Raw genomic sequence first — 11,819 nt, forward strand, 5'->3', positions numbered from 1 at the left:
TTGAGATGTCTCAGAGTCTCTTTTTCTTTCAAGAGAAGTGGTGGGGAAGGTTTTGTAGCCCAGACCAAAGCTCCAGCCTGGCTGTACCAATGAATAGAACATCTGAGGAGGCTGTTTTGGGGTGCCAGGGTGACCCATTGCCTCCCAGGCAGTGCAGATGCTCCAGGAGCCTCCAGCTGTGGCTCTAGAGCCAGTGTGGAAGAGGGTCTGGAAGGGATTTCGGATGCCTGAGGCTGGGAGTGCCCTGCCATGCCCTTTGTGCTGCCAGCCAGCCGAGGCCCTGGAGGCAGCTGGCAGCTCCCACATTCCCAGACAGGGCTGTGGGCACAGGACTGACCTTTGGAGCTCGTTGGATGTGTCCATGACCACACGTGGTCAGCCTGCACAGCGAGCTGGATGTCCTGGGACAGGGAAAGGCTCTGCTGCTGCTTTGTTTTGTGTCATGCAGGGAGCAGCCAGACCGAGCTGTTCCATGCTTCCAGCCTGGCAAGTGCCTCCTGGGGACCACTGGCTGTGTTGGGAGATTCATAATTCACAGTACTCAGAGAGTGCTGTCCTGTCACTGTGCTGGTGAAGCCCCCGTGAGTGCCACCCCTTCCCCCATCAGCTGCACCCATCCAGGTAGCATATTCCTGAGCAATATTGCTTGTCCCTGCCTCCTTGGCGGAGGGTTATGTAAATCCCTGGAGAAAAGCCCACGAGAGAACACGAAGAAGTGGGCTGGAATGGCAGGTTACCATGGCAGGGCGTGGGGATCCCACAGCTCCGTGGGACGGCGTGGCTGCCTGTGACACTCCAGCATCCCTGGGTGGGTTTTGTGTGTTTCCCCCAAAGCTGAGCTGGGATCAGGGGTCAGGAACACGTCCCACACCTCAGCCTGCAGGAAGCTCTGCTGTAACCCATCCCTGCCTGCTGCCTCTGCCTCCCCCACGCAGGACCAGAGTGTGTCACAGTCCGGATGATCCCAGTGGGGACGGTCTGACACGGGCAGGAGCTGTGTCAGCACCCTGCTGCAGGCTCTGCAGGGGCTCCAGCTGCAGAACTGGGGAGCTGAGCACTCCTGACCCTTCTGTTTTCCTCACCAGTCCCTGCTGTGCGACGCTGAGCACTGGGATAGCAGTTCCTGGCAACTGGTTCATCTTGCAGCATCCACTTGCAGCATCCACCCACATCACAACCCCCAAATTAGAAAGTCTGTCTCTGTTTATCGCTGGGCTCATCTCTACAGAAACCAAACTCTTACTCTGGGGTTGCCCGTTGCTTCTCCAGCGGTGCTGGAGTTTCTCAATCGCCACGGAGGCTAAAGTGTCACAGAGGGACTGAAAAACAAACATTAAATCAGCACCGCGTGGTTTCTGCTGCAATCACCCCGTGCTGGAGTGTTTGTTCATGCCTGGCACAGGGCTGGGTGCTTCCCTGCACCCCAGTGCCCTGCATCCAGCTCGGGGCCACCATCACCCCCACCTGGGCCACTGCCGAGGGCAGGGAATGCGGGCAGGGGTCACAGGGACAGGGACCAGGGGCAGGGGTCACAGGGAGAGACCAGGGAAAGGGAACAGGGACAGGGAACAGGGGCAGGGAACAGGGAAAGGGAACAGGGACAGGGGTCACCAGGGAGGGACCAGGGAGCACGGGCAGGGAACACAGGGAGGGAACAGGGATGAGGGAACAGGGACAGGGAACACGGGCAGGGAACACAGGGAGGGAACAGGGAGAGGAAACGGGACAGGAACCAGGGGCAGGGAACAGTCTGCATCCAGCTCGGGGCCACCATCACCCCCATCCGGGCCACTGCCGAGGGCAGGGGTCACAGGGACAGGGACCGGGGCAGGGGTCACAGGGAGAGACCAGGGGCAGGGAACAGGGGCAGGGACCAGAGACAGGGACCAGGGACAGGCAACAGGGGCAGGGAACAGGGAAAGGGAACAGGGACAGGGGTCACCAGGGAGGGACCAGGGAGCACGGGCAGGGAACACAGGGAGGGAACAGGGATGAGGGAACAGGGACAGGGAACACGGGCAGGGAACACAGGGAGGGAACAGGGAGAGGAAACGGGACAGGGACCAGGGGCAGGGAACAGTGACAGGGACCAGGGACAGGGAGCAGGGGCAGGGGTCACAGGGAGGGAGCCGGGGCAGGGAGCAGGGGCAGGACCGGGCAGGGGTCACAGGCAGGGATGACAGGCAAAGGGCACAGCAGGGATCGCGGGCAGAGTCGCAGCGCTGCGGGGAGCGGCTGCGGGCGGGGATCCGCAGCAGGGGCGCAGGCAGCAGCTCCAGCCGGGACTGCGGGCAGTGACTGCGGGCACGGATTGCGGGCGCTCCCCGCTCCTCCCCGGCCGTGACGGCAGGGGCGGGCCGCGGGCAGCACCGCCCCGGGCTGGGCGGGCACCGGGGCCGGAGCGGAGCCTGCGCCCGCAGCAGCCCCATGGCCGCGCTGGAGCCGCCGCGGCCGCCCCCGGCCGCCGCCGAGTCCCCGGAGCCGGAGCCCGGCGGGCGCTACGAGGCCGTGGTGCCGCACTGGTTCTACTGCAAGGTCACGGACTCGCGGGAGCGCTGGGTGCCGTTCAGCGCGCAGGACTCGGAGCGGCTGGAGGCGGCGCACGGCGCAGGTAGGGCGGCAGCGGCCGGGGGAAGCGGGCGGGGGTCCCGCGGCAGCGCCGGGCCCAGCTCCCACCGCCCTCTGGTGCTGCATCCCCCCATCCGCGCTCTCGGATCGCCCTAAGGAATGGGCCTGCTGAAGCTGGCGGGGGAGCATCAGGTGTGTGCTTGGATGCCAGGGAAAAATTCCCTGGGCGCAACCACGGCTTCGACCTGGGATGCTAGATTTTCCCTCGAGGAATTTGAAATTGGGGCTGTTTTGGCCACGTGCCTGCTCCCGGTAACCGAGCGGATGCATCAAATGGTCTGACCCCATTCAGCTGATGCTGCTGTGAATTATATATAATCATACTGCAAAGCATCCTCTGGTGAGGCTGGGAGGAAGCTGCCAGGATGGCAGGAATTCCACTGGGAGAGTCCCCACAGCACGGAGCTGTTCCTGCTGTGGGAGCAAGGATTGGAGGTCAGCTCCAAGCCCTGTGCTGAGACCCTTGTGTGCCAAATGTCACCATCTGTGCCACCTGCTGCTGCCACAGGCAGAGCTCCGATTGCCCAAGGATTGCCTCCCGTCCTCCCTCGCCCAGGAAGTTTTGGATTAGAGGCTGTGCTGCCCATCCCCGGTGCTGCTGCCTGGCCCAGCCTGGCACGGGGTGCTGTGCCACCAGCCCAGCCCACAGGCAGACCCAAAAGGCGGTGAAATTCACAGAGTTTGAGGTCTGTATTGGGGTCTGTAGAGAGTTCTCTGTTTTGGAGAGGAGCGCCTTGGAGACAGGACACCCTGGTGCACCCCTGCTGTTACACAATGCCCTTCCCAGGGCCTCAGTGTCACTTTTACCCTCCAGGCCAGGCAGGGAGAGGCCACGTAAGCATGTGCCAGAGCTGGAGGGCAGGACAGTGTAGTGTAATGTTTTTATCTTACCTTCTGCCTCTGGGGAAAGTCTGCCTCAGGGCATCTCGCCCTGGCAGCGCTCTCTGAACCTGGGTCCGGAGCACGCTGGCATCTCCCGTGGTGGCTCTGACCTGCCCGGCCGTGCTGCCCAAGGCGGTGCTCCAGCCTCTGGGCTGGATTGCAGGCCTGTGAGGACTGACTGCGGGCCCTGTTCCCCCAGGGAAGGACCAGGATGGCGTGGTGGTGCCCACCTCGGGGGGCAGGTACGACGTGCACCTGCGGGCGCGGCGGCGCGTGGCCGTGTACTGGGAGGAGGAGGCGGCCGAGGTGCGGCGCTGCACCTGGTTCTACAAGGGGGACAAGGACAATAAGTTCATTCCCTACTCGGAGTCCTTCAGCGAGGAACTGGAGGTAAACACATCTTTCCTGTTGGTTTCCATCCTGGCTTCTCCTCGTCACACTCTGCCTCTGATGTCCCAAACAAGGCCACTGGCAGGCCTGAGGACATGAACTCCAAAGAGGCTTTGGCAGGCATTCCTGCAGCTGATTGATGTAACTGTGAGCTCTGCCATGGCCTCCCCTTCCCCTGCCCTCGTCCGGCCCCGGTGCATCCTTCCACCACAGCTGAAAGTGCCAGGCTTTCCTTTGGGATGGTGCAAATGCAGAGATACATAGGCAGATGTATAAAAATACCCATCTTTGCAATAATCTCCACTCTGCTGTACCAAAACCAGTTCTAAGGAGATGGGGAAGTGTGATGCTGCTGCAAAGCAGGGAGCTCTTAAACACTCTCAGCATCCTGGTGATCCTGGGATGACCCTGCTGCTCCTCCAGCTGATTTATCTGCTTCTTTTGCAAAGTATTGATAAGAGGTTCTGAAAAGTGGGTGGGGAATGTCCCAAGAGGTTGAACATTGATGGGCATGCTTCCAGCTGACTCACAGTGGGTGTTCCCTTCTGTAGGAAGCTTACATGATTGCCGTGACCCTGGGTGAGTGGAAGAAGAAGCTGGAGTCCCCCAACAGAGAAGTCATTATCCTGCACAACCCAAAGGTGAGCAGGGCCTGGTGGTCTCTGTGGTGACATCCCTTTGGGTCTCTTTGTGCTGTTCCCTTCAAGTGGGTTTGTTCCAAAGGCATTCCACTCACCTGCCTGTGCCAGAGGAGCCTGCCAGCAGCTCCACGTTTCTTTCCAACACCTCTTTGGGCAAAGGGCTGGGCCCAGCACGGTCTGGTACCACCCCGTGTCACCCGGCAGCTGCTGTAGCTGTCCTGCTCCGGGGTCACTGACAGGCTCTTCTTGTTCCCAAGCTGATGGTTCACTACCATCCCGTTGCCAGCTCCGACGACTGGGTCTCCACCCCCATGGAGCAAGGCCGGCCCCGCACTGTGAAGAGAGGAGTGGAGAACATCGCTGTGGAGATCCCCAACGGTGAGCTGCTGCTCCCTGCACCCATCCCAAAGCAGTGTTTTCCAGCCTGATCACTCACAAAGGCTGGAGGAAGCTGCCGTGATCGTTTAAGTGAAATGCACGTCAGAACATTTTGTGCCAAAAGGATCCAAATGGTTTCAGAAACCTCCCCAGCCCCAGTGAGCTGCAGAGCTGCAGATCCAGGGGAGGGTGGTGAGCTTCCAGCTCCTGTGCAGAGACAGAGCTGCTGGGAGCTCTGCAGTGCCTGAAATGACCCCTGAGGTCTCGATTTGTAGAGGAGGGGTGTTTCTTTCCCTGCTAGGGACACAGTGCTTTATCACTTACCTTCGTGCTGGTGACTCTCTGGGGCACATGCTGTCCCCATGTCTGCAGCCAAGTGTCAGCTCTCTCCCCTCCTCAGGGCCTCAGGACATGTCCCCATGAGGACATCAGGCAGTTGCTCCATTTCCCATGGGTGCCTGCCCTCAGGAAGGCACGTATGCAGACTGAGGTGTGTGGGAAGCAGAGAACAAGCCCTGACTGCACCTGGGACCTACCTGGGAGATGCAGCTCCCAGAGTGGGCTGGGCATGGGGCAGCTGCACTGAGACCTCCTGATCCTGCCATTCCCCGTGCTGAACCATGGCTGGGCAGGGGTGAAGGGCAGTGGGGACGAGCCACCACCCCTTCCTCTATTGTCCTGTTGGTCCAGATCCACCCCAGAGCAGCTGACCTGAGCAGGACTAAGGGAAATGTGAGAAATCCCAGCAGCCTTGAGGTGTAAATGCAGGCACTAACGAGGGTCGAGGTGAGGGTGGGAGGCTCCAGCCCTGCACGGGGCTGTCCCCAGCACCTCTGGTCCCTGCTGGGCGCTGTCTCCTCAGCAGCCATGCCCTGAGCTGCCCTCCCCTCCTCAGGAGAGCCGCTGCAGATCGACCACCTGGTGTTCGTGGTGCACGGCATCGGCCCCGCCTGCGACATCCGCTTCCGCAGCATCGTGCAGTGCGGTAGGTGCCGAGCTGGGAGGGGAGCCTGGGAGGGGAACCTGGGAGGGGAACCTGGGAGGGGAACCTCACCCTGGGGCTGGCACACGCTGCCACGCTGCCTCAAACCACCCTGAGCCTGGCAGGCTGCACGGCCAGGCCTGCTGACTGCGGGCAGTGTGAGCAGAATGCCCACTGAGCACCAAATCCACCTTCTGAAAGGGTTTAGGTGGCTGCTGCTCGTCAGTTTTGCTTCACAACAGAAGCAAATTTGATACATTTCTAAAAGTTTCCTATTCTGACTGGCAGATTAAAGCCCTGCCCCTGTGAAGGAGGTACAGATGGGGCAGCAAAATCCAGTAAGCGCACGTGGCAGGGCATGGAGCCTGCCCTGATCTGTAGTTAAAGATTCAGGGACTTAGGGGAGCAGCAGCAGATTAAAGACCCCGGTGGGATTTCCCTGTAATGATCTTTCATCGTATTAAGTGGTGTTGGTGCCAGGGGCTGGCCCCAGAGCCTGGTGCATCTCTCTAAGAGTTCTCCTGTTTTGCAGTGAATGATTTCAGGAACGTCTCTCTCAGCATGCTGCAAGCACACTTCAAGAAGGCCCAGGAGCAGCAGCAGGTTGGGCGGGTGGAGTTCCTGCCTGTGAACTGGCACAGCTCCCTGCACTCCACCGGCGTGGACGTGTAAGTGTCCAGCAGGCCAGGGGATGGCAAGGGGCACAGGCAGCCTCCTGCCCTGGAAACTCCACTGTTCTGTTGGAAAAGCAAAGGGAAAGCTGTGAGTTTTTAGGGTGGGGGTGAACAGGGCAGACAGGGACCCCCAGAGCGCCTCCCCAGTCTGCAGCACACAGCAGGCACCTGCTCCAGTCAGCATCAGAGAGCAGAGGCTTCTGCCTTGCCTGGATCTTGGACATGCACACCTTGCTAAAGCCTCTGAGAGCTGAGTGCCCAGTTCTGCACTGCAGCACTGCTCTGCAGTGCCCCAGCAAGGGCAGAAAGCAGGCCAGGCTCCTGGGGAAGAAAGGGCAGGCTCCTTATTCTTGGAATGTAAGAGCACAGGCTGTGCTTTGCCTTCAGTCTGGGCATGAGCTGAGGGTCTGGATTACAACACACACCCTTGGAGACTGTGTCAATCCTCCTCTGAACTCTGAACAAGGTGGGGTTCCGTGGCTTCCCCAGCTGCAGCCCCCCGTGTCCTTTCCCCGCAGTGACCTGGAGCGGATCACGCTGCCCAGCATCAACCGCCTGCGTCACTTCATCAACGACACCATCCTGGACGTGTTCTTCTACAACAGCTCCACCTATTGCCAGACCATCGTGGACACGGTGGCCTCGGAGATGAACCGCCTGCACCGGCTCTTCCTGCAGAGGAACCCGCGCTTCAGGGGCGGGGTGTCCATCGCGGGGCACAGCCTGGGTGAGGGCTCGCCCCGGCGTGCCAGGGAGCAGGGAGGGCACAGCCACAGCTGCTCTGGCTTACAAGGGACACCTGCCACCAGAGCAGGTCGCTCCGAGCCCTCTCCCAGCTCCCAGGGGTGTGGCAGCCACAGCTTCTCTGGGCAGCCTGTGTCAGTGCTTCACCACTGTAAATTATTTCTTCCTGCTATCTAATCTAGCCTGTCCTCAGTTTAAAGGCATTGTCCCTTGTCCTGTCATTATCTGCCTGTAAAAATGTCCAGGGTGCAGCTCTTCCATCCCAAGAAGGAGGTGGCTCTTCCCCTCCAGATGCTGATGCTCTGCCCATGCCTGGTTTCTAGGGTCGCTCATTTTGTTTGATCTCCTGACGAACCAGAAGGCTGATCCTGAGGAGGATGAGCACTGTGCACAGGTATGGGAGGCCACTGACCCCACCTCCTGCAGCTGCATGGGGATGGGGCAGGGAACACAACGTGCACAGGAGCAAACTGGTGAGCAGAAAGCATGATCCCTTCTGGGTGTGTTCACAGGGGTCCAGGACAACCTCAGGCACAGGGGGTATTGAGGAAGTAAAAGAAATCCTGAAGAAGCTGGAGCTGTCCGAGTATTGTGATGTTTTTGAGAAGGAGAAAATGGACAAGCAAGCATTGGTGAGAAGTTCCCCTGTTGTACTGGCTCTTCTGGCTCTTCTTTGCTTTTCTTCCCCATCATCCCAGCACTGCACATCTTCTGGTACTGAGTCACACATGAACCATCTCTGAGGAGGAGCACAGTTCCATAGAGCAGACACCTCACCACACCTCTGCTCCTGGACTAACGCCAGCCTTGCTTATTTTCCAGTTCTTGTGCACAGAGAAAAACCTGAAAGAAATAGGAATTCCCTTAGGGCCAAGAATGAAAATACTCCATTACATCAGCTCCAAGACAGAGATGAAGGTTTGTTTTCCGCGTGGCTTGTGCTCATGCCATCACACCCCATCCCATTGCATCCCTCTGACACAAGGACCCCTTTGTGCTGCTGCAGGGCTGGAGCTCAGCAGCTCCTGGGCACGGTGCACGTGGGGCTGAGCCAAGGTCCCCATCCCAGCACGGGGACAGCTCCGAGGATGGCAGGAGCTGCCAGTACCGGGACGTTGGCTTGGGACAGGTACAACTGAGCTCTGCCTGCGCCCCAAAACCCTCGTGGCACAGCACAGGGATTGTCTCACGAGCAAATCCGAACATCCCCCTGTCCCAGGTCTCGGCAAACTACCCCCAGCTGAACTACAAGCCCACCATCTTCTTTGCCTTTGGCTCTCCCATCGGGATGTTCCTCACCGTGCGAGGAGTGAAGCGCATCGACCCAAACTACAGCCTGCCCACCTGCAAAGGCTTCTTCAACATCTTCCACCCCGTAGGTATAAGAACCAGAGCTGTCCTGCGTGAGACACGTGGAGCACGAGCCCTGGCCACTGTCCCCCTCTCGTGTGCAGTTTGACCCGGTGGCGTATCGGATCGAGCCCATGATCGTCCCGGAGCTGGAGTTCGAGCCCATGCTGCTGCCCCACCACAAGGGCAGGAAGAGGATGCACCTGGGTATGGCACGGGCAGCCCCTGACCCCCGGCCCAGGGCTGCTGCTGCAGCCCCCAGCCCCACAGCCAGCCCCCTCCTGCCTTGCAGAGCTGAAGGAAGGGCTGACCCGCATGAGCGTGGACCTGAAGAACAACCTGCTGGGCTCCCTGCGGGTGGCCTGGCAGTCCTTCACCCGTGCCCCCGTGCCAGCCCTGGAGGCAGGGAGCACCGAGGCAGAGGCAGAGGCAGAAGCTGGCACTGAGAAGCAGCCAGGTCGGTGGTGGGGAGCAGGGGGCAGCCAGGGATGCAGCCCTGGGAGCTGCCCACGTGTGCCTGGAGTCCCACATTGCCCGGCACCTGTGCCCAGCAAAAGGCACCTTTGGGCTGTGCAGGCACCTGGATCTCCCTGAATGCTGTGGCCTTCCCCTGTTAGCACCTGGTGAAGGGGTTTTCTGGGGGGCGGGGGGGGGTCTCACCACACCACGTTTTAAGCCCACCCCCCTCCTCTGGGTGTCCCTTGCACTTCAGCTGCCTCTCCCCTGTGTGAGCTGCAGAGGGGTGAAGGGAGGGCACAGCCCTGCTGTTGTATTGCCATGGCTGGTGGTGCCCTATGGCTGAACCATGCTGCTCCTCCTTCCTGCAGAGACAAAGCCAGAGGAGCCCCTGGCAGCAGTGAAGGAAGAGACCCCCCCCATCAACGTGGGGAGGCTGAACGGGGGGAACCGCATCGACTACGTGCTGCAGGAGAAGCCAATAGAGAGCTTCAACGAGTATTTGTTTGCACTCCAGGGCCATCTCTGCTACTGGTAAGTGTCTGTGCAATGCTCAGGGTTTCAAGTTTACGTGTGGTGAAGCAGAATGGCATCAGTTTCAGAGCCAGTGTACTGAGAAAAGGCTCAGCTGGTCAAGGCGAGATCTCCTGTCTGTGACACAGAGGGTGGGCACGGACAGAGGAAGGAGACTTGTGGTTCTCCTCATGCTGCCTGCATTGCAGAGCACTGCATCTACCCCAGCCATCACAGAGGGCAGGGAAGCACTCCCTTCTGATTCCCTTTCCTCCCCTGCAGGGAGTCAGAGGACACTGTTCTGCTGGTTCTGAAGGAGATCTACCAGACCCAAGGCATCACTCTGGATCAGCCTTTACCAGGAAGCCAGTGACCCACCTGTGCTGTTCTGGCTGTAAGTCACCTCTGCCTAAACCCCTTCTGGAATTCCCAGGACGCCTCAGAGGAGATCTGGTTGGTTTGGGGGAGTAAATCCATTATCTAAGGCAGGGAACTTGTTTCAGCTTTCTTTGGCCTGACAGCACCTTTGGCTTCTTTCCTCTTCCCTGCACACGAGCACAGTCAGACATGAGGAGAGGAGCAGGGAGGGTCCAGGGGGCTGGATTCTGACTGCAGCTATTCCTCTGTTCTCCTTTTGCTTTCTCAGGTTCAACCCCACAGAGTACTCACCAGGAAAGTCCAGATCTCGTCTCTGCCTTCCTCTCTCCTCTGCTGCCGTGTCCTGCATGCTGCTTCCCAAGTACTTGCTGCTGCCTGGAGATAAGGATGGATTTTCCTCCATTTTGGGTAGGGGTAGGGGGAAAAACTGTCAAGGAAAACCACTTCTGCTCAAACACCCACACCACCTGTACAGTGACTCCCTGTGGCAACGTGTACTTTTAAGCCTGCACCCTGTGAGTCCCCAGCAGCTCCTCCAGCACTGCAGCAGAAGAGCTGTCCAGGCTCAGCACCCAGCGAGGCCCTGAGCCCACAGCTGGCTCCACTCACAGCCCAGGATCCTGAGGAGAAAAAGCCTTAAACACAGCGTGGGAAGAGCTGCAGCAGCCTTGGAGCAAGGGAGATTGCTGACTGCTAACACAAACCCCCCACCAGCACTGCAAGCCCAGGAGGTGAAGCCCAGGGCTCAGGCTGCTGCAGAGCCACAGGGGCTGTCCAGCAGCCCCCTCATCCCTGCACTGCTGCTGCATGTCTGCAGCCCTGCACTGCAGCCAGGCAGGGCTGCCCTGTGAAGCACCCCGTGACAGTGGCATGCTCGTGCTCCTCCCCGCTGGGGACAGCTCAGCACCCCAGCCAGGGTGTCCCCACAGCCCTGACCCAGCTGTACCTGCTCCAGGAAAGCTTCCCCTCAGCTGCAGCCAGCCCAGGGAACAGCAGCTGCTGCTGGCAGTGCCAGGGTGAGCCCTCTGAGCCCTGCAGGGACACAGAGCTCTGTGCCCGCCACGCTCCCGTCCTGGTTTAGCTTTAAATGTACAAAACACAGCCAGCAAAGGTGGAGCCCAGACCCAGCAGGGTCTGGCCACTGCAGAAATGACACCAGCTCTGTGGGCAGCTCAGTCTGCACCTGCTTTGAAGCTCTTTTCTGAGGGGGCAGGGCTGGAGAGCCTCTGTGATCCTTCCCTGGGCACCAAAGCCCCTGGGCTGGGGCTCCAGTGCTGTGTGAGGTGTTGCTGTGCAGCCTCTGGAAGAGCCAAACCACTTTCCCTCCTGCTGACTTTTGCCCCTGCATGGGGTAAGGAGCCTTTTTCCCCCACAACCTGTTGGTTTGTTTTTCCTCCATTGTCTGTTATTTGCACTATTGGAAGGGTTTTGTTTGCAGCCTCCATCCCTCGTCCCCTCCCAAGGAACAGAAGCTGTTCTTTACCTGACTGCAGGAACAGCCAAGCTGCTTGGTCAGCACCTGACCCACTGCTGGCTAAGGTCTCGTGGGAGTAGGAAAAGGGACAGTCTTAACATGGGACACTAATGATCAGCTTTTTAAGTTATGCACTTTGTTAAAAAAAAAAAAAAAAAGAAGTTAAATACATTTTAAATGTTATTTAATGTCTTTTCCAGTAAAAGCCAAAATAAATAAGTAGATGACTGTGGTGTGTGCATGTCTGGGGGGAGAGGGAGGGGCTGGAAAACTCACATGTGCAGTTTTGGGGGAAAGTGAAGCTGTTTCTGTAATTCTATTGAAGCTGC

The 11,819-nt window shown here is 59.1% G+C and overlaps 1 protein-coding gene across 1 annotated transcript; it reads left to right on the forward strand.

The window, feature by feature from the left end:
* The first annotated feature begins 2,417 nt into the window (after positions 1–2,417).
* On the forward strand, positions 2,418–11,718 carry DDHD2 (DDHD domain containing 2). Its single transcript, XM_041424902.1, has 17 exons — positions 2,418–2,611; positions 3,710–3,900; positions 4,452–4,541; positions 4,799–4,919; positions 5,815–5,904; positions 6,434–6,569; positions 7,094–7,302; positions 7,643–7,713; positions 7,832–7,951; positions 8,142–8,237; positions 8,326–8,448; positions 8,539–8,694; positions 8,774–8,876; positions 8,962–9,126; positions 9,497–9,659; positions 9,921–10,032; positions 10,285–11,718. Exons 1-16 carry the CDS (start codon positions 2,428–2,430, stop codon positions 10,009–10,011), a joined length of 2,109 nt encoding a protein of 702 aa, XP_041280836.1. The 5' UTR covers positions 2,418–2,427; the 3' UTR covers positions 10,012–10,032; positions 10,285–11,718.
* Positions 11,719–11,819: the final 101 nt, after the last annotated feature.

Source organism: Onychostruthus taczanowskii, unplaced genomic scaffold (genome assembly GCF_017590055.1).
Source record: "Onychostruthus taczanowskii isolate IOZ18803 unplaced genomic scaffold, ASM1759005v1 scaffold84, whole genome shotgun sequence".
NCBI lineage: Eukaryota > Metazoa > Chordata > Aves > Passeriformes > Passeridae > Onychostruthus > Onychostruthus taczanowskii.

Excerpts from the sequence above, each read along its gene's own strand:
- DDHD2 (XM_041424902.1), top strand. The coding sequence starts at position 2,428 with ATGGCCGCGCTGGAGCCGCCGCGGCCGCCCCCGGCCGCCGCCGAGTCC. Across the intron at positions 4,542-4,798 it reads TTATCCTGCACAACCCAAAG|CTGATGGTTCACTACCATCC; the intron begins GTGAGCAGGGCC and ends CTTGTTCCCAAG. Across the intron at positions 5,905-6,433 it reads CCGCAGCATCGTGCAGTGCG|TGAATGATTTCAGGAACGTC; the intron begins GTAGGTGCCGAG and ends CCTGTTTTGCAG.